The sequence below is a fragment of the Diadema antillarum genome, unplaced genomic scaffold (genome assembly GCF_040938485.1).
Source record: "Diadema antillarum isolate AM-2024a unplaced genomic scaffold, OU_Dant_1.0 seq00001065_RagTag, whole genome shotgun sequence".
In the NCBI taxonomy this organism is placed as follows: domain Eukaryota; kingdom Metazoa; phylum Echinodermata; class Echinoidea; order Diadematoida; family Diadematidae; genus Diadema; species Diadema antillarum.
Window position 1 is genome coordinate 71,982 of NW_027271891.1, and position 18,746 is coordinate 90,727.

The 18,746-nt window shown below is 40.9% G+C and overlaps 1 protein-coding gene across 1 annotated transcript; it reads right to left on the reverse strand.

The window, feature by feature from the left end:
• Positions 1-1,472: 1,472 nt before the first annotated feature.
• LOC139743288 (patched domain-containing protein 3-like) lies at positions 1,473-18,465 on the reverse strand. The gene is made up of 5 exons (XM_071653782.1): positions 18,309-18,465; positions 7,555-8,723; positions 5,757-6,067; positions 4,282-5,614; positions 1,473-3,599 (listed from the first exon to the last, which is right to left on the reverse strand). The coding sequence occupies exons 2-5, from the start codon at positions 8,558-8,560 to the stop codon at positions 3,493-3,495; spliced, it is 2,757 nt and encodes a 918-aa protein (XP_071509883.1). The 5' UTR covers positions 8,561-8,723; positions 18,309-18,465; the 3' UTR covers positions 1,473-3,492.
• Between the last annotated feature and the right edge of the window lie 281 nt (positions 18,466-18,746).

Here is an 18,746-nt window from a genome sequence, read left to right on the forward strand (position 1 = left end):
GTTTAGAACTGTTGCAATAATTTTTAACAAAGTTAACATGACATAAGATTGAACAATTAACTTCTTTGACATCTATTTAGATTGTAAACGAAACTTTAAGCTGGTATACAGTGCAAATGAAACCAGGTCCCGCTCCGAAGAGAGTTTTGGTTCATTAAGATCAATCCTAACACGACGGCTAACCGTGTATTTAACAAAGTAACAGTCAGTTTGAAGCTCTTTATGAAGAAGACTACGAAATGAAATCTAAAGTGTGCTTAAGGTGACACCATTGCTTCTGAATTAATCCAAACAAACAACTACGGCTTCTGAGCACAAAAGTAGAAACAACATTTATAAATGTTATGAACATCCAAATATTAACATTGGTCTTTTTTTCTTCATTCACTTTTATTTTCAAAAGTAATGAGAAATATTCACTGTCAGAGACAACACCTTAATTCTAAATCGTGAACACATTAACATCAAGCTAAAAAATGATAAATACTGGTTTTTCTTTACTTTCTACTCTGACATTTCATGTCGATTCCAGAGCGATCATGTCCAGTTATATTAGTCTTTTTTTTTCAGCCGTGCGTGCAATGCGCATTTTAGACATGATACATCCCATAACCCTATACAATTGATTTAGAGCCACAAATTCTCAAAAGCAAAGAGAAACAAACTTCTGTTCACTCAATGACCTTTCTATGTCTATTTCAGCAATATTCATATCGTCTCAAAAAGAAAGACAATCTTATAGAAGAACTCTTCTAGAGTAATATAGGAACAGAACAGTAGATTCAAAGTCATTTGGTAAGTTTCTTTGCAACATCCATTTCTAACAAGTTTAGTGCAAGCATACATGTATTACTTACTGTACTCAGACGAGGTACGAGGTTATTTTCTAAAGGCACATACTTTTTCAGCATCAGCTTACAGTGTTACATACTGTATACGCTTTCATTAACGACGTAATGGAAATACCCAGGAGCTACATATCAGCCCGTCAAACATAGATGTATATTAAATCAAAGCGAATCCTGCGATTGCAGGTGAAAATAAACAATCCCCTTCGTTTCGTCACCCCATGGTGGGCAGGGAGCCGTAAGAGATGAAGACCTATAAATTATTTTAGTGACCTTTATTCAAAGACTGATGTCTAATACATTCGTTCTGTCTTTGATAAAGGACGAAAATTTGAATACAGATAATCAAATAAATAAAGTGCAGATTATCTTTAACAATATGAATAACTAAACAAACAAACGCTGATTTTCAGGACAGATGTACAGATGAAGCGACTTGTAGCTCGAGGATAATAATTTACAAGTATCTATGTTAGGAATGCACAACTGATGGCAAGCAATTGTTTCTGGATTATCAAATCTTTTATTATAAGTCTTACATTTACGTACCCGTAGCACGCACTGATATAGAAGGAAACTAAGTAAATTGCATGTTACCGATCGACGTCAATTGTCTTAGCTATCTACGAGGGTGTTTATGAACTTCCACAGGTTCGACCTCCTTTTTCAGTTATCGTTTATAAGAGATTAATCATAAATTATGATTGCATGCATGTAATTAATTCATCAATATATTCATTTACAAGTTCGCTAAGTTATTACTGGTATGTATCTTGCATTGTACCCTTTATTAAGTTAAGTATCTAATATTTATGTGTCATGTTATCCATACGTATCATGTCATGTAGAATTTTCTTTGTTTGAAAAATAGACATAAAACAAATAAACAATGCTGTCAGGAAGTAGCCAATGGCTATTGCCATCATGCTAATAACATGGACAATATCACAAGGTTCTATTCGTTACTGCAACTATTGTCATTCTGCTATCAAATCAGATACATTATTTGTACTGCATGTGGAAACTTCTTATCCCTAATTAATCACCTTTTACAATGCAGCACAGCTAATACGTCTGAGAAGTGCACCTTATGTTTTACCTCCCCTATATATGGCATGTTTTACCAGCTGAAATACATGTACATGTACAATACTTTCTAGGTGTCACTGTACCACGTACCTCTCTCCGCTGCTTCACAAAGAAGCGCACGTTATATTGCATTGTGCATACTACGAGCGGATCAAGTGCAATATACAGTTGTATACTCTTCTATGCAATATTATTGGCCCCTCTCTAGAGAACAGAGAGATAGAGTAAGTTCACGCTATGGAAATTTGCAACAAGTAAGCGACTCACTTCATGTATCATGGAACACATAGCTCTCATAAATAATATCTATACAGCTGTCAAGTTCATTACAGCATGTGGTTTAGCTCTAACTAAAGACGAGGACAGAGACACGTTCTGAACATCCACATGAATTCACGACAGTAAATAAAGCTCCTGTTTGGCTTTTGGTAAGAAGATAGCTGCTAGACATTGATTTTGCAAGGTGCTTTCGACTGTACAGACATAAACGTTGCATAAGATAAATCACATGACTGACACTTGGACAAGAATCGCACATATCCCGAAGTAGTTGGGATCCAGGTTTTACGAATGAACTTTGACAGTGTAACCAATCGAGATGAATGGTTAATATGCTTAAGATAAACGTACATTGTATAAACCATGAAAGGGATGCACTCAGAATACTTTTGACGCTATTCCTCACTGCAATAGTCCAGTAAGTAAACAATCCTTGTCAGGATTAGACAGTCTCTTCAACAGTCAGCTTTCACGTTCGTATACGTTTTGTTATGTCTTGCTTTGTTTAGATCTGAACGGATATAAGCATCTGCTCAAACTGATTTTAGAAAAACAGAGCAACACACACTATTCATATCCGTGCACACAAACAAATGCTCCACTCGAATAGCAAATGTTATCATGCAACTCCTGGCATATATGTGACAATAAAAAACGAAGAAAAGAAAGGTATTCTTTCTGTGTGGCAGGATAAAGTGTCAGGCTCCCACTCAAAGGATTTTTAATGATGACTGTCACGCGTTAATGCTATTCAATATTTTAATATTATTGATGTAGAGCAAGTTTCTTTTTGAAAACGTGCAAAGTATGAAATATACCGTCTAATACTGCATTGAACTGTTGCTATTACTGCATCTAGTTATAAAGACACATAGACACTGTGATAAAACGGTTCTGAACACGATTCTGTGTAAAGATGAACTTCAACACTCGTCCTAGATTCACCGCAAAAGCACTGCCCAACAATCACCCATGCTCTTGCTGTTAAGTTCCCTTAACACTGAACATGTAGGCACGAATAAAATGAAACACCAGACTTTTCAACTATTTCTACAGAAACACAAGGCGAAATTGATAAAAAACAAGCAACTACAGATTTCAGAAAACTAATAAGCTGACGCAAAACATAAAGGCATGTTAAACACACCTGAAAAGAAACCACGCATTACTGACAAACACACATAGAACAAAGCCATGCACTGTCGAACACTTAAAAACAAAAACTCATAAGGTAAAGGGAGGGATAGGATTAACGAAGATAATTTTTTGGAATCATTCATGTTTTATCTGTACAAGCCAACACTGATATGGTTGAAACAGGAACATCGAGCGAGGTTAAAGGAATGAAACAGTGATCAATGATGTCCAAGTTACCTCTCTTGTCTGCAATATTGCCAAGTGTAATGAGAAGAAAAATATAAGGAAAAGAAAATAGGAAATTAAAACTGTTAGTATTCATGAGATAAGACATGTCTCAGGAGGTAAACTGTAAAAGGAGAAAAATATATGGATTTTGTATCTTGCTTTCTTTGGTCCCGCCTTTGCAAGAGATAAAACAGCAGCTTATAAACAAAACCGTCTCCCAAACAAGTCTCCGTAAACCTACTGAAAAAAAAAAAAAAAAAAACTTTAATAGATGCTTGTTTAATACTGCCTTTTTCTTTGGTAGAGGCAGCTATGCCTCAACAGGAAGACATGCAGGTTGGAGGCTGGTGCTACAGCGTGGGTAGGGAAGGGCGGTCACAAGTAGCAATCTTGGCATTTGGGTTCCATCTCAGCCAAGTTGCTCGCAAGCGTGTTGCGTGGAATGGCAATGCAAAACAATGCGAAAAGGATGTAAAGAACGTTGGTTCAATAATTCTTCACAAAAGTCATTAAACAATCTTATCGACTGAAAACTACAATCAGGAAAATTGAACGAAGATCAATTTTGTCCAAGCAAAGAAGTCCCTTGTGGCTTCCTACATAATTAGCTTTGATCATACAGTTGAAATTTTCAGGTCTACAACTAAAACTTCCTGCTCTCCCTCAAAGACAACGGGAACTTTTGTTGTTTCTCCTGTACCTGTGATTGCTTTGAAATCCTGAACGTCCTTGGCGACACATGGGAGAGGAGGTTTCTCGTAGTACTTCTCCTCTTCCTCTTTATGTGGCATGCATCGGCCCATGTACGATAGTATGACAGGGAGGAGCATCAATCCATGGTATGCTCCAAAGATCATCACGAGGAACAGCGTCTTGAAGAAGATGCGAAAGACGTAGACAGGTGCTGTCGATAGGACGGATATCGCCAGAATCGATGATGCTGCGCCCTGAAGAATGGGCATCCCAAGGGCCCTCAGTGCAGAAATAGCCCTTTCGTTTGAACTGTCTTTGGGCGCGATGACAAACGCGTATGTTATGTGCGCTGAAAAGTCTACGCTGAATCCTATGCACAGAATGATGTTTAACATTGAGATGGGGTCCAGCGGTACGTCCCACAAAGACATATAGCCAATGACTCCAGTGTCGATGGAGATGACACAAAATGTCACCCAGAGAGCACATACAGGATGCGGGATCATCACCAAGGCAACAAGGAACATACATCCAAGAGCAATACCCAGCGTCTGAAGTGTGTTTGGCAAGACACCAATGTACTGGTCATACACTACAAAGGCTGGGTTGAATACAGTGAGGTTAAAGTCGCTGTTTTCAGCAATGTCCCGCACTGCTAACATCATATCGCCTTCTCTTGTGGTGTTCATCATGTCTTTAGATGTGATGAGGAATCGAGACACCTCAATATCTGTGGCTCTTCCATTCTCATCCTTTTTAAACTTTATATCTAATGAGTACTGCTTGAACTCGCTCCGCGTCAGGAAATGATTTTGCAGAACAGACAAAAATGTTGCTTTGTCCAGGTCAGACGTGCCCATGCCCGCTTTCAGGAATCTTTGGTACATTCGAAGCCATGAGTCGGTTAGCTCTGATCCATATATGTACTCACTGGCTTCAAATGACAGAGTCAGATCCTCGATCTTTTCCTGCGTCTCAAGTTTCCAGTACTCCACGTCATCCTGCAGGATGACACTCACAACTGGCCCAAACTTCTTGAAGTACTCGTCCTCGTAGCTGTAGTAGAGGTAAGCCGGCGAGTTGTCCCTGGCCAGGCTGTTCAGCTGAAGTCCCTGAGTGATGTGAAAGAGACCGTAGATGGCACCAGCCAGGTAGCCCAGGTAGGAGAGGACGATGATAGCCTTGACTGGGCTCTTCATCAGCAGGGGGCCAAAGTGCTCTCCAAAGAACTTCATGAGGAGGTGTTCCATATCAGATACTTTGGTGCGTGTTGTTTTGGAAATGCCTCCAGCGCAGAAAATGTGGTAAAATTTGTTGGGAGACTCGTCCTTTGGCAAAACCTGAAGTCAGAACAAAGGAAAAGAAAACAGTGCAAATTAGATTTAAGGCATATAGTGCTTCTCAAATCGTGTACAATTCTATTTCCATTTATACAGTCTTCAAATGCTTTTGTTTTGATTGTATAGTAACAGGTCTTCTTACCTTCTTACAGGTGTAACAGTGCATGTTGTTGGCCTCGCGTTCACCAATGTACGCCATACAGGCGCCGAAGAAGGAAAGCTGGTAGAAGTAAACGAAGAGCATAGCGATTCCCGCGTAGATGCAGAACGTCCTGACACCAGGCATGGAGGTGGTGGCGCCGATGATGAAGGCTAGCATGTCGGTGAGATTGGTGATTGTGATGGACACGGCAGCCTCGGAGAACGTCCGAGCCATGCGCTCCTCTACTGACAGGTAGATGCTGAGCTGACGCCAGCCAGCAATCATGATGAACATGTTGTCAACACCAACACCTGGATACAGAAGGGGAGTTGACATGGCGCATTAACATTTGTATGTATGGAGGGTCCTTAATGGTATGGTATCATGACGAGATATATATCAACATGGGTTAGTGGTGACTTATGTAAAAGTAAGACCTGAACATTTTGTTTTCTTTGTATTGAAACTGAAATATAGTCAGAGGGTTCATTAAAAAACAAAGTAAACTAGACATATCGCTACGGCTACTGATATGCCTCCGCCATAATGCATGGTTCTCCTAATAGGTCTATAGTACAATGTCTTGACAATGTGTGATGACAGTTTCACACAACTGGCAAAATATTAAAAGGACAGGTTTGACACAAATGTGCTGAATGTTCACTTTCCTAGAACTAGGTTCAATTGGATGAATGATTAAAATGTCAGAGTGCAGGTATTTGGGGAACTGATGATTTTTACTTGACTTTTGACCCTTTTATAAGTTTATGCATTGAGTAATTTTCAAGGTATTGAGGAAAAGTATAATTTCAGTATCAAATGGGAAAATAGCATTATCTAAACCTGGCCTTTGACCTTTGACCTCACAGTTCCAAAGAGAATCACTGTTGAACATGCATAAATATGTAAGTTTCATGATGATACCTGGAGTTACTTTCGAGATATGGAGGAAAAAGTGCAATTTAGCACTTTCACTTGACCTTTGACCTTTGACCTTTGACCTTTGACCTTTTGGCAAGAAACTTCCCCAAAAATATATATTGGGTAATACATGCCATACATCAAGTTTTAAAAAAAAAAAACCTTCAGGCATATTGCATTCTAAGGAAAGTAGTGATATTTTGAGGAGTTGACCTTGACCTTTGACCCCCTGACCTTTGACCCACGACCCCAACTTCCCTAGATAATCACTGCCCATCGGTACAAGCATATATACTAAGTTCCATGAAGATACCTTGAACCATTTGCGAGATATGGAAAAAAACATGAAATTTCAATTTTTTTCACAAAATAACCTGTGACCTTTGACCTTTGACCCTGTGACCCTAAAATCCACACCAAGTATTATCCCCCAAGGATATACCCTCATACCAAGTTTGATGTAAAACCACCACACGGTTCTTGAGATATCGACAAAAACAAAACGGGACGGACGGACGTACGGACGGACGTACGGACGGACGTACGGACGGACGTACGGACGTACGGACGGACGGACGGACGGACGGACGACCCGAAAACATAATGCCTCCGGCCACTTCGTTGCGGAGGCATAAAAATCGTAGTCTTCAAAATTGTTTTACTTTTTGCATGAACGACTCATATTCGACTTTCAAGGATATATCATTTCATTTCTTTGGCAAGTACAAACAACTCTTAACAATGTCAACTGCTCTTGAATAACAAAACAAACAGGGAGCAATAACAACAGCAGCAACAACCATGGAACCTAACAAGTATACCATAGTTAAGTTTCTGACTGAAAATCTGTTTAGCCATCAGTGGCTGAAAAACTTACCCAGAACAAGGAAGGGCATGAGTGAGACGATCTCGTTGAACTTTAGTCCACAGTAGCTGAGAAGACCCACTGCTGAGATTACAGCAAAGACAGCAGAAAGAACTCCAAGGAAACCAAGCCAGGGCTTGCTGAGAACCCAGTCCCGCATGATGCAAGAGAGCACAGCGAACAGGATCATCATGCAGAAGGTGCCACCGAAGCGGGGAACCACGTGGATGCTGGCCTCGGTGATCTCGTGGGACAGGGAGCGCGACGTGCATCTCGCCAGCTTGATGTGTTTCATCTCCTTAGAGTACATCTCGATCAGCTTGTCGAAGACCATCTCCCAGTCTTCAGCCAGCTTGTCCTTCTCCTTGTCACCAGTAGACAGCGTGTAGATCAGCATCACATTCTTGGCACTCTTCACAACGTCTGAGCCTTCGTGGAGCTCTACACCACCAAGGTTGGGTCCGATAAAGAGGGGGTACTGCCCTGCAGTGTGGAATGGATAGCTGAGGTTGATGTAGTTGAACATTTCGACGTTCTGCCGATAGATCATCATGAGGTTGTTGTCTAGGCACTGGCCTAGCCATTTCATGCAGAGAGTGCCATAGTTGTCCAGGGTGCCGTTGTCATGGAGCGTGATGGTGCGGATCTTTTCATCCAGCTCCACGATCTCCTCGAACATCTCCTTCTTCATGATGTTGTCGCCCTCTGCAGGTAGAATGATGAGACGTCCACGTCGGATGAAAAGATCGAGCTCACGGTTTGGTAGGAATTCTTCTCCTTCATCACCGGTCATGAAGAGTTCCCGGGTGACTTTACGGTCGTCTCGGCTCTGGCTGTTTTCGGGCGTGAATAGATACTCCACGTTGTCGTCAATGATAAAGTGCGTGAACCCCGTCATTAGAAAGGTCACCATTGCCAGTGGGATGAGCAGGAAGATGAGTTTATGTCGAAAGACAACTTTCCCAAGCTTGTAAAAGGCTTTGCTGATACAGCGATCGACACAGTCATACCTGGCCATGATTGATGGATTGACAGTCCAACAAATTGAAATGGTGCTCTTTTGGATCCAGACGATTGATCTCTTACTTGTCACCTCTCCGCTCTCACACGGAATGTGGAATGTAACATTTGGAATCGTTGGTCAGACGAAGGCGTGAAGTTTACACAGTGGCGTTAGAGATCTGAGGAGAAAATAAGAAAGCATACCACTCAAAAATACAGACTTTACATAGGATCTTTTGATTTCGTTTGCACATTTTTTTTTTCAAGGAAAATGTGCGCACAGGAAAAAAAAAAACTTTCAAACTTTACTACCTGAAACAGAACAAAATATAGCTAAAACAAAGAGGTAAGTGGGCTGGGTGTACACACACTGATTCAACAAAAACATTAGACGGCAACAAAGACATGTATACTTATATTGAAGGACAAAAAGTTTGTTTTCGCAATGAGAGAGAGAGAAAATAAAGAGGTGAAGAATAATTCAGTACGATATTCCGCACCCATTCCACCAAAGGCCAGTGAACACGTTTGCATTATTATTCTTACATATTATAAACGCAATATAAACAAAATAAATTCATAATATTTATAATATTTATGCCTATAGAAGGCCTGATGGTAACACTTGAAAAGATTCGACTGTATGGAGACAAAAATAATACCGTCGCTGAAGTATTCTCACTAATGCTCCCAAAATAACAGAACTCATTCTTTCCCGGCTGAAGATGCCATAATGTAACTCGAACACAGGAATGATTTGTAGCAGAGCCTAGCAGAGAAAGTCATGGCAAGACGGAGATGGCTCAAGAACACGAGCTACATCCTCTGAACAATATCTCATTTCCTTAGAAAGCTATGCGCATTCAACGCATCAACCACAACAACGGCAGGTGAACAAACTTTCTCTTAATGCATATTAATATATCGGGGAGGGTCTCTTCAAGAAGCCACTCCCCGAATATGCATAGCAATCCCCGAACAGTGGCGTTCTGTCACAACATACATATTCATGAAAAAATTATTCGTAGCAACCGCTGATTGGCAGTACGGCCTAGGCAACCCACTTTCACCATATCTGATTGGGCGCAGCAGAGGGTAAAGCAAGGGCAACAAACTTTCGCACACCGTGGCGGGTTGCAGGTGAGATCATATCGAATGGTGACGCATTTAGCAACTCCTGTATAATACTATACTACAACTAGACAATGCAGCATGCAGCAATAAAACATATTTCTTGAGAATGGCAAATGGCAAATTTCGCAGGCATTTGAGACAAGCTTGTGATGTACATTGTACTTTTGATATCATATTTAAAATCAAGTTGACGATCACAAGCTAAGGGAAAGTTATAGTTACAAGACGCATGTTTACCTCATAATCTATGATCGGCGTTCCAGTATTATTGCTGATCAGTTACAAGTTTCATAATTATACACACGTTTTCTTGTGTAGAAAAAGAACAGACCGTGTGATATGCGATTCTACCACCTGGTCTACAGTTACCAAGCGCGGATATTTTTTTTTTCTTAATTCTATTTTTCATTTTCATTTGATTTTAAGTATTCAAGACAATGACCAATGCTACATGTCACAGTAACGATTGAATTATTTCGACATATGGGATAACTGTTGGCAGAAATGATATGAAATCCATCCAGACGGCAGCTGCTTGGATCGTAAGGTGAGGGGGAAAAAATCTTCCTAAAATATTGTACACTGGATTCCAGTTTAAACACGTGAGATCGGTAATGTTTGCGCGGAAATCGATTTTCAACACTACTTACATCCCAGCGAACCCCCCCCCCCCCCCCCATTCCTTTCACGGTTTTCTGCATTTCTGCAAGGCTGCTAAACATTAGCAAGGGTCAAGAATCGATTGAACTTGTTCCGTAGAACATTAGATTGGGAAGAAAACACACACATACACACACACGCAAAAGAAAAAAATACACACACACAACACAACACACTAAAAAGTGCTTACACTGCTTAGGAAAGTTCGGTGCTAACTTTTAAGAGGGCCTAAAATAATCTGTGTCGTGCAACAGAAAGATTTATGTTTTACACGTGTGGCACGCAAAATTACGGGGCGCAGCAGACACGTTCTATGCATTTTTGTCTTTGTATTTTTTCTTCCAGATTTTGTTTGTTTAAATCGACGAGTGGAATATTTTTTGAGTGCACGGTACTTTCCATTTAACGACCTCATTGCAGAGTTCATAAAAAGTGTAGGCCTACATTGTTTACGTTTCTAAGTATGAGGCCGATTTCACACGGGAACGGCATTGATGATCCGTTCAAGAGTGAATGTCCCTTGGATTGAAAGTGCTTCTGATTGTTTTGGTGGTGTTTTTCCCTCGCCATAGTCCCATATTTGGTAAGGGCAGTAAAAAAGAAATCATGTGAAGGTTCATGACAAAGCCCCCCCCCCCCCCATATTCCCAAAACTGTAGTATCTGCAGATTAAATAATCCACAGTAATTGAGTAAGAAAAGGCTCAAGCGTTCGAAAGTCCCTCTATAAGATTGCTTCTTTTTCTTGTGTGCATGTGAAGATAGACAAGGTTTATAGCGTCACCAATACCGTTGTGTCACGTGTATCCATTAATAGATTAAACCATCTATCTTTTTTATGTATACGATACTGAATCAAGAAACCGGGATCGCAGAGTAGGCCTACCGCCTATGTGAGGAGAGAATACATTCTGTATGGTTCTCTTCAGGTTCTCTTATTTCAGCTGTGAACTTACAGTGACGTATGCTACACACATCTGTATTTACACCTCTAAATGATGTTGTACCATTAGTGTCAATAGCATTATACTTATAGACTGAAGGTGACTGTTTGATCACTAAAAGGCCCCTTAATAATTAAATCTTTAGTCCGCTGCGTGCAACCAGTGAGGTTGACTTCGCTGGATATTAGCATGTTTTCCTCCTCTAACCCACGTGAGGGCGTTTGTTAGACCAGCCCATGCTTCCCGCCATCGTTCCGAAATTTATTAAAGGACAATGATTATAGCACAAAATCTTCCCCCCCCCCCCCCAAAAAAAAAAAAAGAAGAAGAAAAAGTGGGGGTTTTTTTCTTCCATGTCACACCAGGATATGACTCAGTCGTTCTCGCCACCAACTTTTGTCTTCTTCATAAAGCTAAACCTAAAACCACCAACCGCAACATTTCGATCTAAAACGTGCACTTAGTGACCTTCGTCTAACGGCTATCCATCTTTCTTAGATCAAAAATCTGAGCGAAACAACCATTGTGAAAATTGGACGAATTGTCAACTGGAAGGACGGATAACCGTGTTTGGACAGCTGTGTTAACGGACCTCACTACATGCCTATAAGATGATGCAATTACATCACACATCCGGACACAAAGGGTTAGCTTTTCAAGTTTAGGCGGGAATGCATGCTTGTTACTTTGACTTCTGGCATAACTTCAGATTGTTAACCTTGGGGTTTGCAAATATGGTAGTCGGATATCCTGTTTTTAGCGTTTATGGTACATTTTGCATTGTATCCTTCCTGGAATATGACGATCGTAATGTACTTTTGATCTAAATAGAAACCACCAGGACTAATGCTGCATGTAATCTCGTTTTCTTTTTCCACTGGCGAAAATCAACAGGTAAATTATTCTCATGTGTTCCTGCAGTTATTCCACAGAGTTCTCATTATTTGAGACATTTGTTCAAGATTATCTGTTGCACTTCAAATCCCCGTTGCATTGATAACAGGTGGTAAGCTGGTTTCAGTCTAGACTCTAAACCAGTCCCTATGGGCATGACGTGGCCTACTAGTATACAAAGGTAGGTCGGATCTCCGACCACGTGGTGCTCCTCCATGAGCCTCGATAAACAAGTCTTGCTCAATAGTCTGAAAGTGATGACGCAATGCTCACAATACATTTTCACTCTTATGGGTTCCTTATCTTGTTGTGAAGGGTGTGTGTGTGTGTGTGGGGGGGGGGGGGGAGCTATTAGGCAGTGGCGGATCCAGAGGCGCACCGGGCGCGCGTCCCTCTTTATTTTTGGTTAAAACAAAAGAAAGAAAAAGAAAAAAGGGGGCGTGCGTGTGCCTCACCCCTTTAATTTTGCACAAGCGCCTCCCCTTTACGGAGTTCCTGGATTCGCCCCTAATACTAGTAGGTAAATTCTTATGACGTCTACCATTCTTGCTGCTTAACATTGAACACGACGCTATAAGTAGATTGTCATTACGCCAAATACATAAAATTTACAGCATGTAGGCTTATTTTGTCATTTAAGTCGAAAACTTATTTTCCCCTAAGATGAAAACCTGCTAACAAAAATATTCTAAGAAGACATCTCTGACTATATACGAGTTACTGATGCTATCAGCAAAAACATCGAGGCAAAGAGACTGGTTAAAGAGTCTACGGCATGTGCTTTGAATAACGTTCTTCAACAGAGGTCACAGACGATGAACGTTGAAGGTTGCCGCCAAGGGAATCGGTGACACAGACTACGACCCTAGACGCCGTGTGATGCCAACAACAGGCGGCGCTCTATTATTCTGCTGACCCAGCCAATGGCACAAACTTGAACCCCTTTCAGGGAATAGGGCCTATAAAGTGTATTTTGTATGCAAACTCGAAAGTCTATAAATGACTACATTCAAAAACAGCTGGCTCCCCGGGAAGATGAAGTACAGTTTGCCACGGCGACAGACACCAAACCGCACCATGTAAGTGACAGAGTAACAGTCAGTCATCGTAGAAGTTGTCATGAAAGGTCAATATTTATACATGGATCCATGTCTTTCATTAATATTATCATACTCAAAAACACTCTTGTAAGTTGAAATCAAAGAATATGCCTGCGAGAAAACAAAAAATGATTAAACTAAGGAAGTGTGAGGTACCTCATTGCAATTGCCAAACTGGGGATATAGAAGTAACATCTGTAAAGCATGCAACAACCACTGGATCTTCAGTTCGACGGGATGATAATAAAACGTCTCTCTACTGGTGTTCTCACTAGTAGGACCATGTAGCTCTATGGTAGCATCATGCTTCATGGGGGTATCGCCAAGTACTAGTAGCAACCCTACCTCCTTGGTAGAACCATGGAGGTGCACCTCCCTGGTAAAAATCGCCATTTACTATGAAGCGCTGTTGTCTCTATCATTTCATTTCGTCTACTAGTATTACTCGCATGTTTCATATTCGTCTGTCAGCCTTGACATCTTCTACGAATGCAAGGTGATTCTTTCCTACCTCTTCGCTGCTATAGCAGCTGTCCCTATGAGAAAGAGAGGGAGTCTTGGAACGAGGCGATTCAAGGTACAGGTATCGTGATACGAGCAGGGGATCTCTCTCCCACCTACTGATGCAACAGACCGTATAGTACATCTCCCTATCATCTCGCCTTTCGGACCAGGGAGGTGGGACGAGACCCCGCCTCCGTTTGGGCCAAGTTCTACAGCTCTAGCTCACTAATTCTGTGATTTCTATACTCGTGAACCTCTTGCATACTTTTTAACAATGAACATAATTATCACAGGCGGTACACTGACTGTTCTGTTCACGACGCTCGTGGCTATAAGGACTGGAGAGGAGACTACGCATGGTATTCTATGACTTTGGCAAGTTCATTCTCTGCCGCTAATCTCAGTCATCTATACTAGCGATATCGTATTCCATCAACACAAAAATAACATCATCACTTCGCCTGAAGTTAATTCACAGACATCTAGGATTATATCGACTGACTTGACGTTTCTCATGTTCAGCCTTCTGAACTTTAAATCAGATCGTTATCTGCTCTCTTCTTTTTTTTACGGCTTTGATTTGAAATGTCTGCGAAGAAAGCCATCCCAGTTAGGACAGGACTGAATGAAACATCCATTACACAGCTGATCTGACTGTAGATGACGACCTCTGAATGGCATACAGTAGGATCCACATAGAACGGCCATATTGTTGTATCATTTTATCAATGCAAATGACGTACTTTTCGCAATGCATTGACGATAGGTGTTTAAACCGTGACTTTCTCTTGAAAACCACACTACAATCTAAGTTTTTTTCAGCTGATAAACACTAAAAGGTATAGTCACTCGCCTCGCTGGATTAAGTGGTGGGAGACAGATAAGAGAAAAGAATCGGTTTGGACAGCAAAATATTGCCTCAATCACCATGGATATCCTGTGTGAAGCCCCCACAGCGGAAATTGTCGCTCCATCCTACATGGATCAACCTAGTCATGCGCCAATTCACGAAATCTCAGATGGGGCATGGAGCTACCAAAGTTGTACGTAACACAATAGATGGGTAGAGCCTGAAACACATAATTTGCAGCCCTATTGAATTCAATTAGGTACGTGGGGAAAGACTATAGCTTGGTATGGCCTAGCCTAGAAGAGAATTGGAAAGCGTGATGACAAAATTGCACAAGATCTCACATTTTGTTCATCTTCTTCATCGTATTTAGCAATTCCTTCGAACCAGCTCTGTGTAAATGTATTATGAAATGTTCAGGCAACGTCGTTATACTATGCAGAGAGAACGGGGAAGGGAGAGAGAGACTTGTCATCCTCTGATGATACCTAACATGGGGGTTCCTGAGGGTGAACAAACTTTTCTGTCTTGAATATTCACGACTGCCCCTTCCTCTACCCCGAAGCCACAGGGTGAACAAACTATCCTTCATGAATAGTCATTAGACACTTCCTCTGTCGCTCCGCCTCCCACTTACCTCCGCTCCATGATTGTAACAACGCCGCGCAGTGAAAGTGAGAGGTGAACAAACTTTGTCTAATGAATACGGCGGTAAGCAGCTAGCAACCAACCGTGTCCTCTCCTCCGCTGGAGGTATATTATGCATCATCAATATGCATGACCACGTACTACGGAGGTTTTGTGGATCTATCTTCCTGCCTTGCTACAACGCACGTGATTCAAGTCATTGCATCTAATTTTACCGCTCAATACGATGGGCACTGTATAAAACCTCCTTGGTAGGACGAACAATACAACACACACACACACACACACACACACACACACACATCGTACTCGATCGATGCCTTCTTTTATAGCCGATACAGTTGAGTTCGACAAACTTTTGTTTTTCGTCAGCATCCCGTTATTTGTGTTGTCCTCTCATTCTTGCAGTATCACCATAAAACGCATCCGCCGTCTACTCCGTAATATATGCGGGAAGAGATACAAAAGGTTGTAAACCAAATCTATCGTTCTGATAACAGCCATGAAAGAGATCTAGAGAAACCAACGTAGCTTTTGATGCATTGTTCATAATATGGATGACATCTCCAAAGCCTCGAGCTGGCTATTCATCACCGACAAACCATTTTTATGCACAGTGAACGCGCATTTTGTGGGATAAAGTAAATAATACTTCAAAAAAAAATCATAATACAATGTACAATGTAATAGCCAAATACTCGTAGGGTTTACACTATAGGACTGGAATGAAATTAACGAATATAAATTCACAAGTGAGAGTAAAAATTCGGGAAAAAAAAGCAGAAGATGCACTACTTTTCCGGAGGTATTCAAAACAAGGATTATCAGTGTTATTAGTCGTGCGAGTATGACTATCTTGGTACATGTATTGCCGCGTTGTAATGGACGCCATGCTGTGAAAGTGAACCACAACAGTACACTACAAGGGGTCTACTCGGCTAGTGCTGTAACCAGTATTCCTAGGATTATTAAATCAATAGTTGTATACTATAACATGCACAGAGCTAGCTCCCCTTTGATCTTGTGCAACAGTTTGGCGCATGGACGAACAGGATGAATTGAGGACAAGGTGGAGAGGCTGTCGACTCTTTGTTGAGGTTATCGAACAAATGAACGAAAACTAGGAACAGAATGAATGGGCTACCTGGTGTGGTACGGATAGTTAGATGGTCGAAGCATAAATTCTACGAATTCATTCCGGATTTTTTTTTTATGGCTATGATAAAAAATGTAGTCTGCCAAAATGATAAATCAAATGATCAATAGCATAACTAAATTTATACAGTGTGCGATGTGTAGATCTATATGAGATTCAAAGACATTTCGAACGATGCCATCTTAAGAAGCTCCAAATTAGAATGTTTGAAATCTATCGTTCATCTGTAAGGTACAATTATCTTCGACTACAAAGGCTAAAATTGGTCAGGTAGAAAGTTTCGAAGTTTGAGTAACAGCACAGAACCCACCACCTCCAGTTTAAACTCCGCTTGGAGTCTTTTAGAGGATCATATCACTACCAAGTGCCAAAGTACCGCGTATTCCCGATCGATCTACATTTAATTTCCATATGCCTGCAGATCTAGATCTATACTGTCTAGCAGCTGTATGCTCCGTATTTTATGTCTGCAACGAGTTCAGGCCCTCTAGTATCAAAACTTGATTGCCTAGGAATGATGAAATCCAGTTTCCAGATACCCACATAAGTATGACCATACACAGTTGCATGTTTTTCTCTCGTTGAGTGATTATCAAAAGAACAATGAATGTGATAACAATAGCACGTATCATGACAAACAGAAAACAATTGATATTCAGGTTATTTTTCCCTTTTCGTAAGCAATGAGCCGCAAATTTTCCTCTTTGATACGCCCCCACATGGAGGACGAGCGATCAAGCTGAGCATTCAAGTCTAGGTTAGAAACCACACCGGGCGTAGTGTACTACATGTATTAAAATCATAAAGTACATTACGTAGGCCCTATAGCAAACACACCTCGAAAACCTTTGAATCGTACCCGGGTAACCTTGCATCATTTTTTTTCCCCCTCTCTCTCTCTATTAAGCCACGCGTGATTGACAGGTAAATGAACCTATTGTTATGGTGAATTCTTTAGTTTAGAACTCTTTTTTTTTTTTCAATTGAAGTAACGTCCGTGAAACGTGAATCAGCTAAAGTAAGAGGCCCGTAACCTTCTCTTTTCGAGTTGTCTGTTTTATTCATTGGTTGTTGGTTTGTTTTTGTTTTTTGAACATGTTAAAAAGGGGAAAAATTTTAGTGGATATCCCTTGATCAGTTGACTGTCGACAAATTTATCACAGAAATTCAACTCGCATGGTCTTCACAGAAGTATTTTAGAAAAGGTGAATAGGTCATACAAACGCTAGTACTGCTACTGAGTAGTAAGATATAGTACTTAGGCTTATAGGGTTCCTATAAGTATAACAATCTCTTGTTGATAATGATGGTGGTACCGTACCTGTTATAGAAAAAGAAAGCGGGATGCCAAAAAAAGAGAGAAATACATAATCAGCCAACGTTATAGGTTTATTTCAATTCATTCGGTCAAGATTTAGGGCCCACATCTTCATAAAAGTTCCAATACAAAACACATAAGAGGCGAAAACCTCCTGTGCTTTCTTTCTGATTAGTATTACAGTAGGGGTTAACAGTTAGATAGACAGACCCTGCTATGACAATGAGATGGCAAAACTTTAACACACTTCATTGAAAACACACGAGTGTAGGAATGTGATCAGAAACGATGTCACAGTACTTTCTGATGAGCCTTGATCTAAACGTGATACAGACATCATTTTTCCTATAATCCTTTTCAGCAACGTCCCCATCATATTTCACTCATCATCACTGAATCACCGACGATTCAAAAAACTTATCGGAATTTCCCATAGAGATCTACCACCACATTTCACATGTGATTAAATTTAAAGTAAATAACGTGGGAATATCCAGTAACGTGAGAAATTGATGGAAGATCATGAAATACATGTCCATTATCAAGGGCAAACTTACCAGGAGTGCAATCTTTATACCGGTACCAGTATAGAATCAGGCATGGATGAAGCAAAGTATTCTAGTTTGCAGTCGTCAGTTTGTCTCACCACCCCAGTCTAGGCGACTACCAGCACTGCACAAAGAGACTCATCCACAAAGACATCTCCTTTCTCGCGCCAAGTTTGCTTCCTAAATGAAACCACAATTTTCAACGACCCGCCACATCACGAGAAGAGAGAGAGGGAGAGAGAGAGAAAATAGAAAGCGGAGGTGTTTCCCTCAGGTCGACAAACTTTCAAGATCCAGCCCACTCATTAATATTCATATTTTTAAGTAGGGCACAACCCGGACAGAACACACGCTGTAGGTTCTGGAACGTCGGGGAAAGTATTCAAGCATGAATTTATGAATATTCATCTATTCATGACGTTGGCTCGTGCGCGATAGGACGCGGGT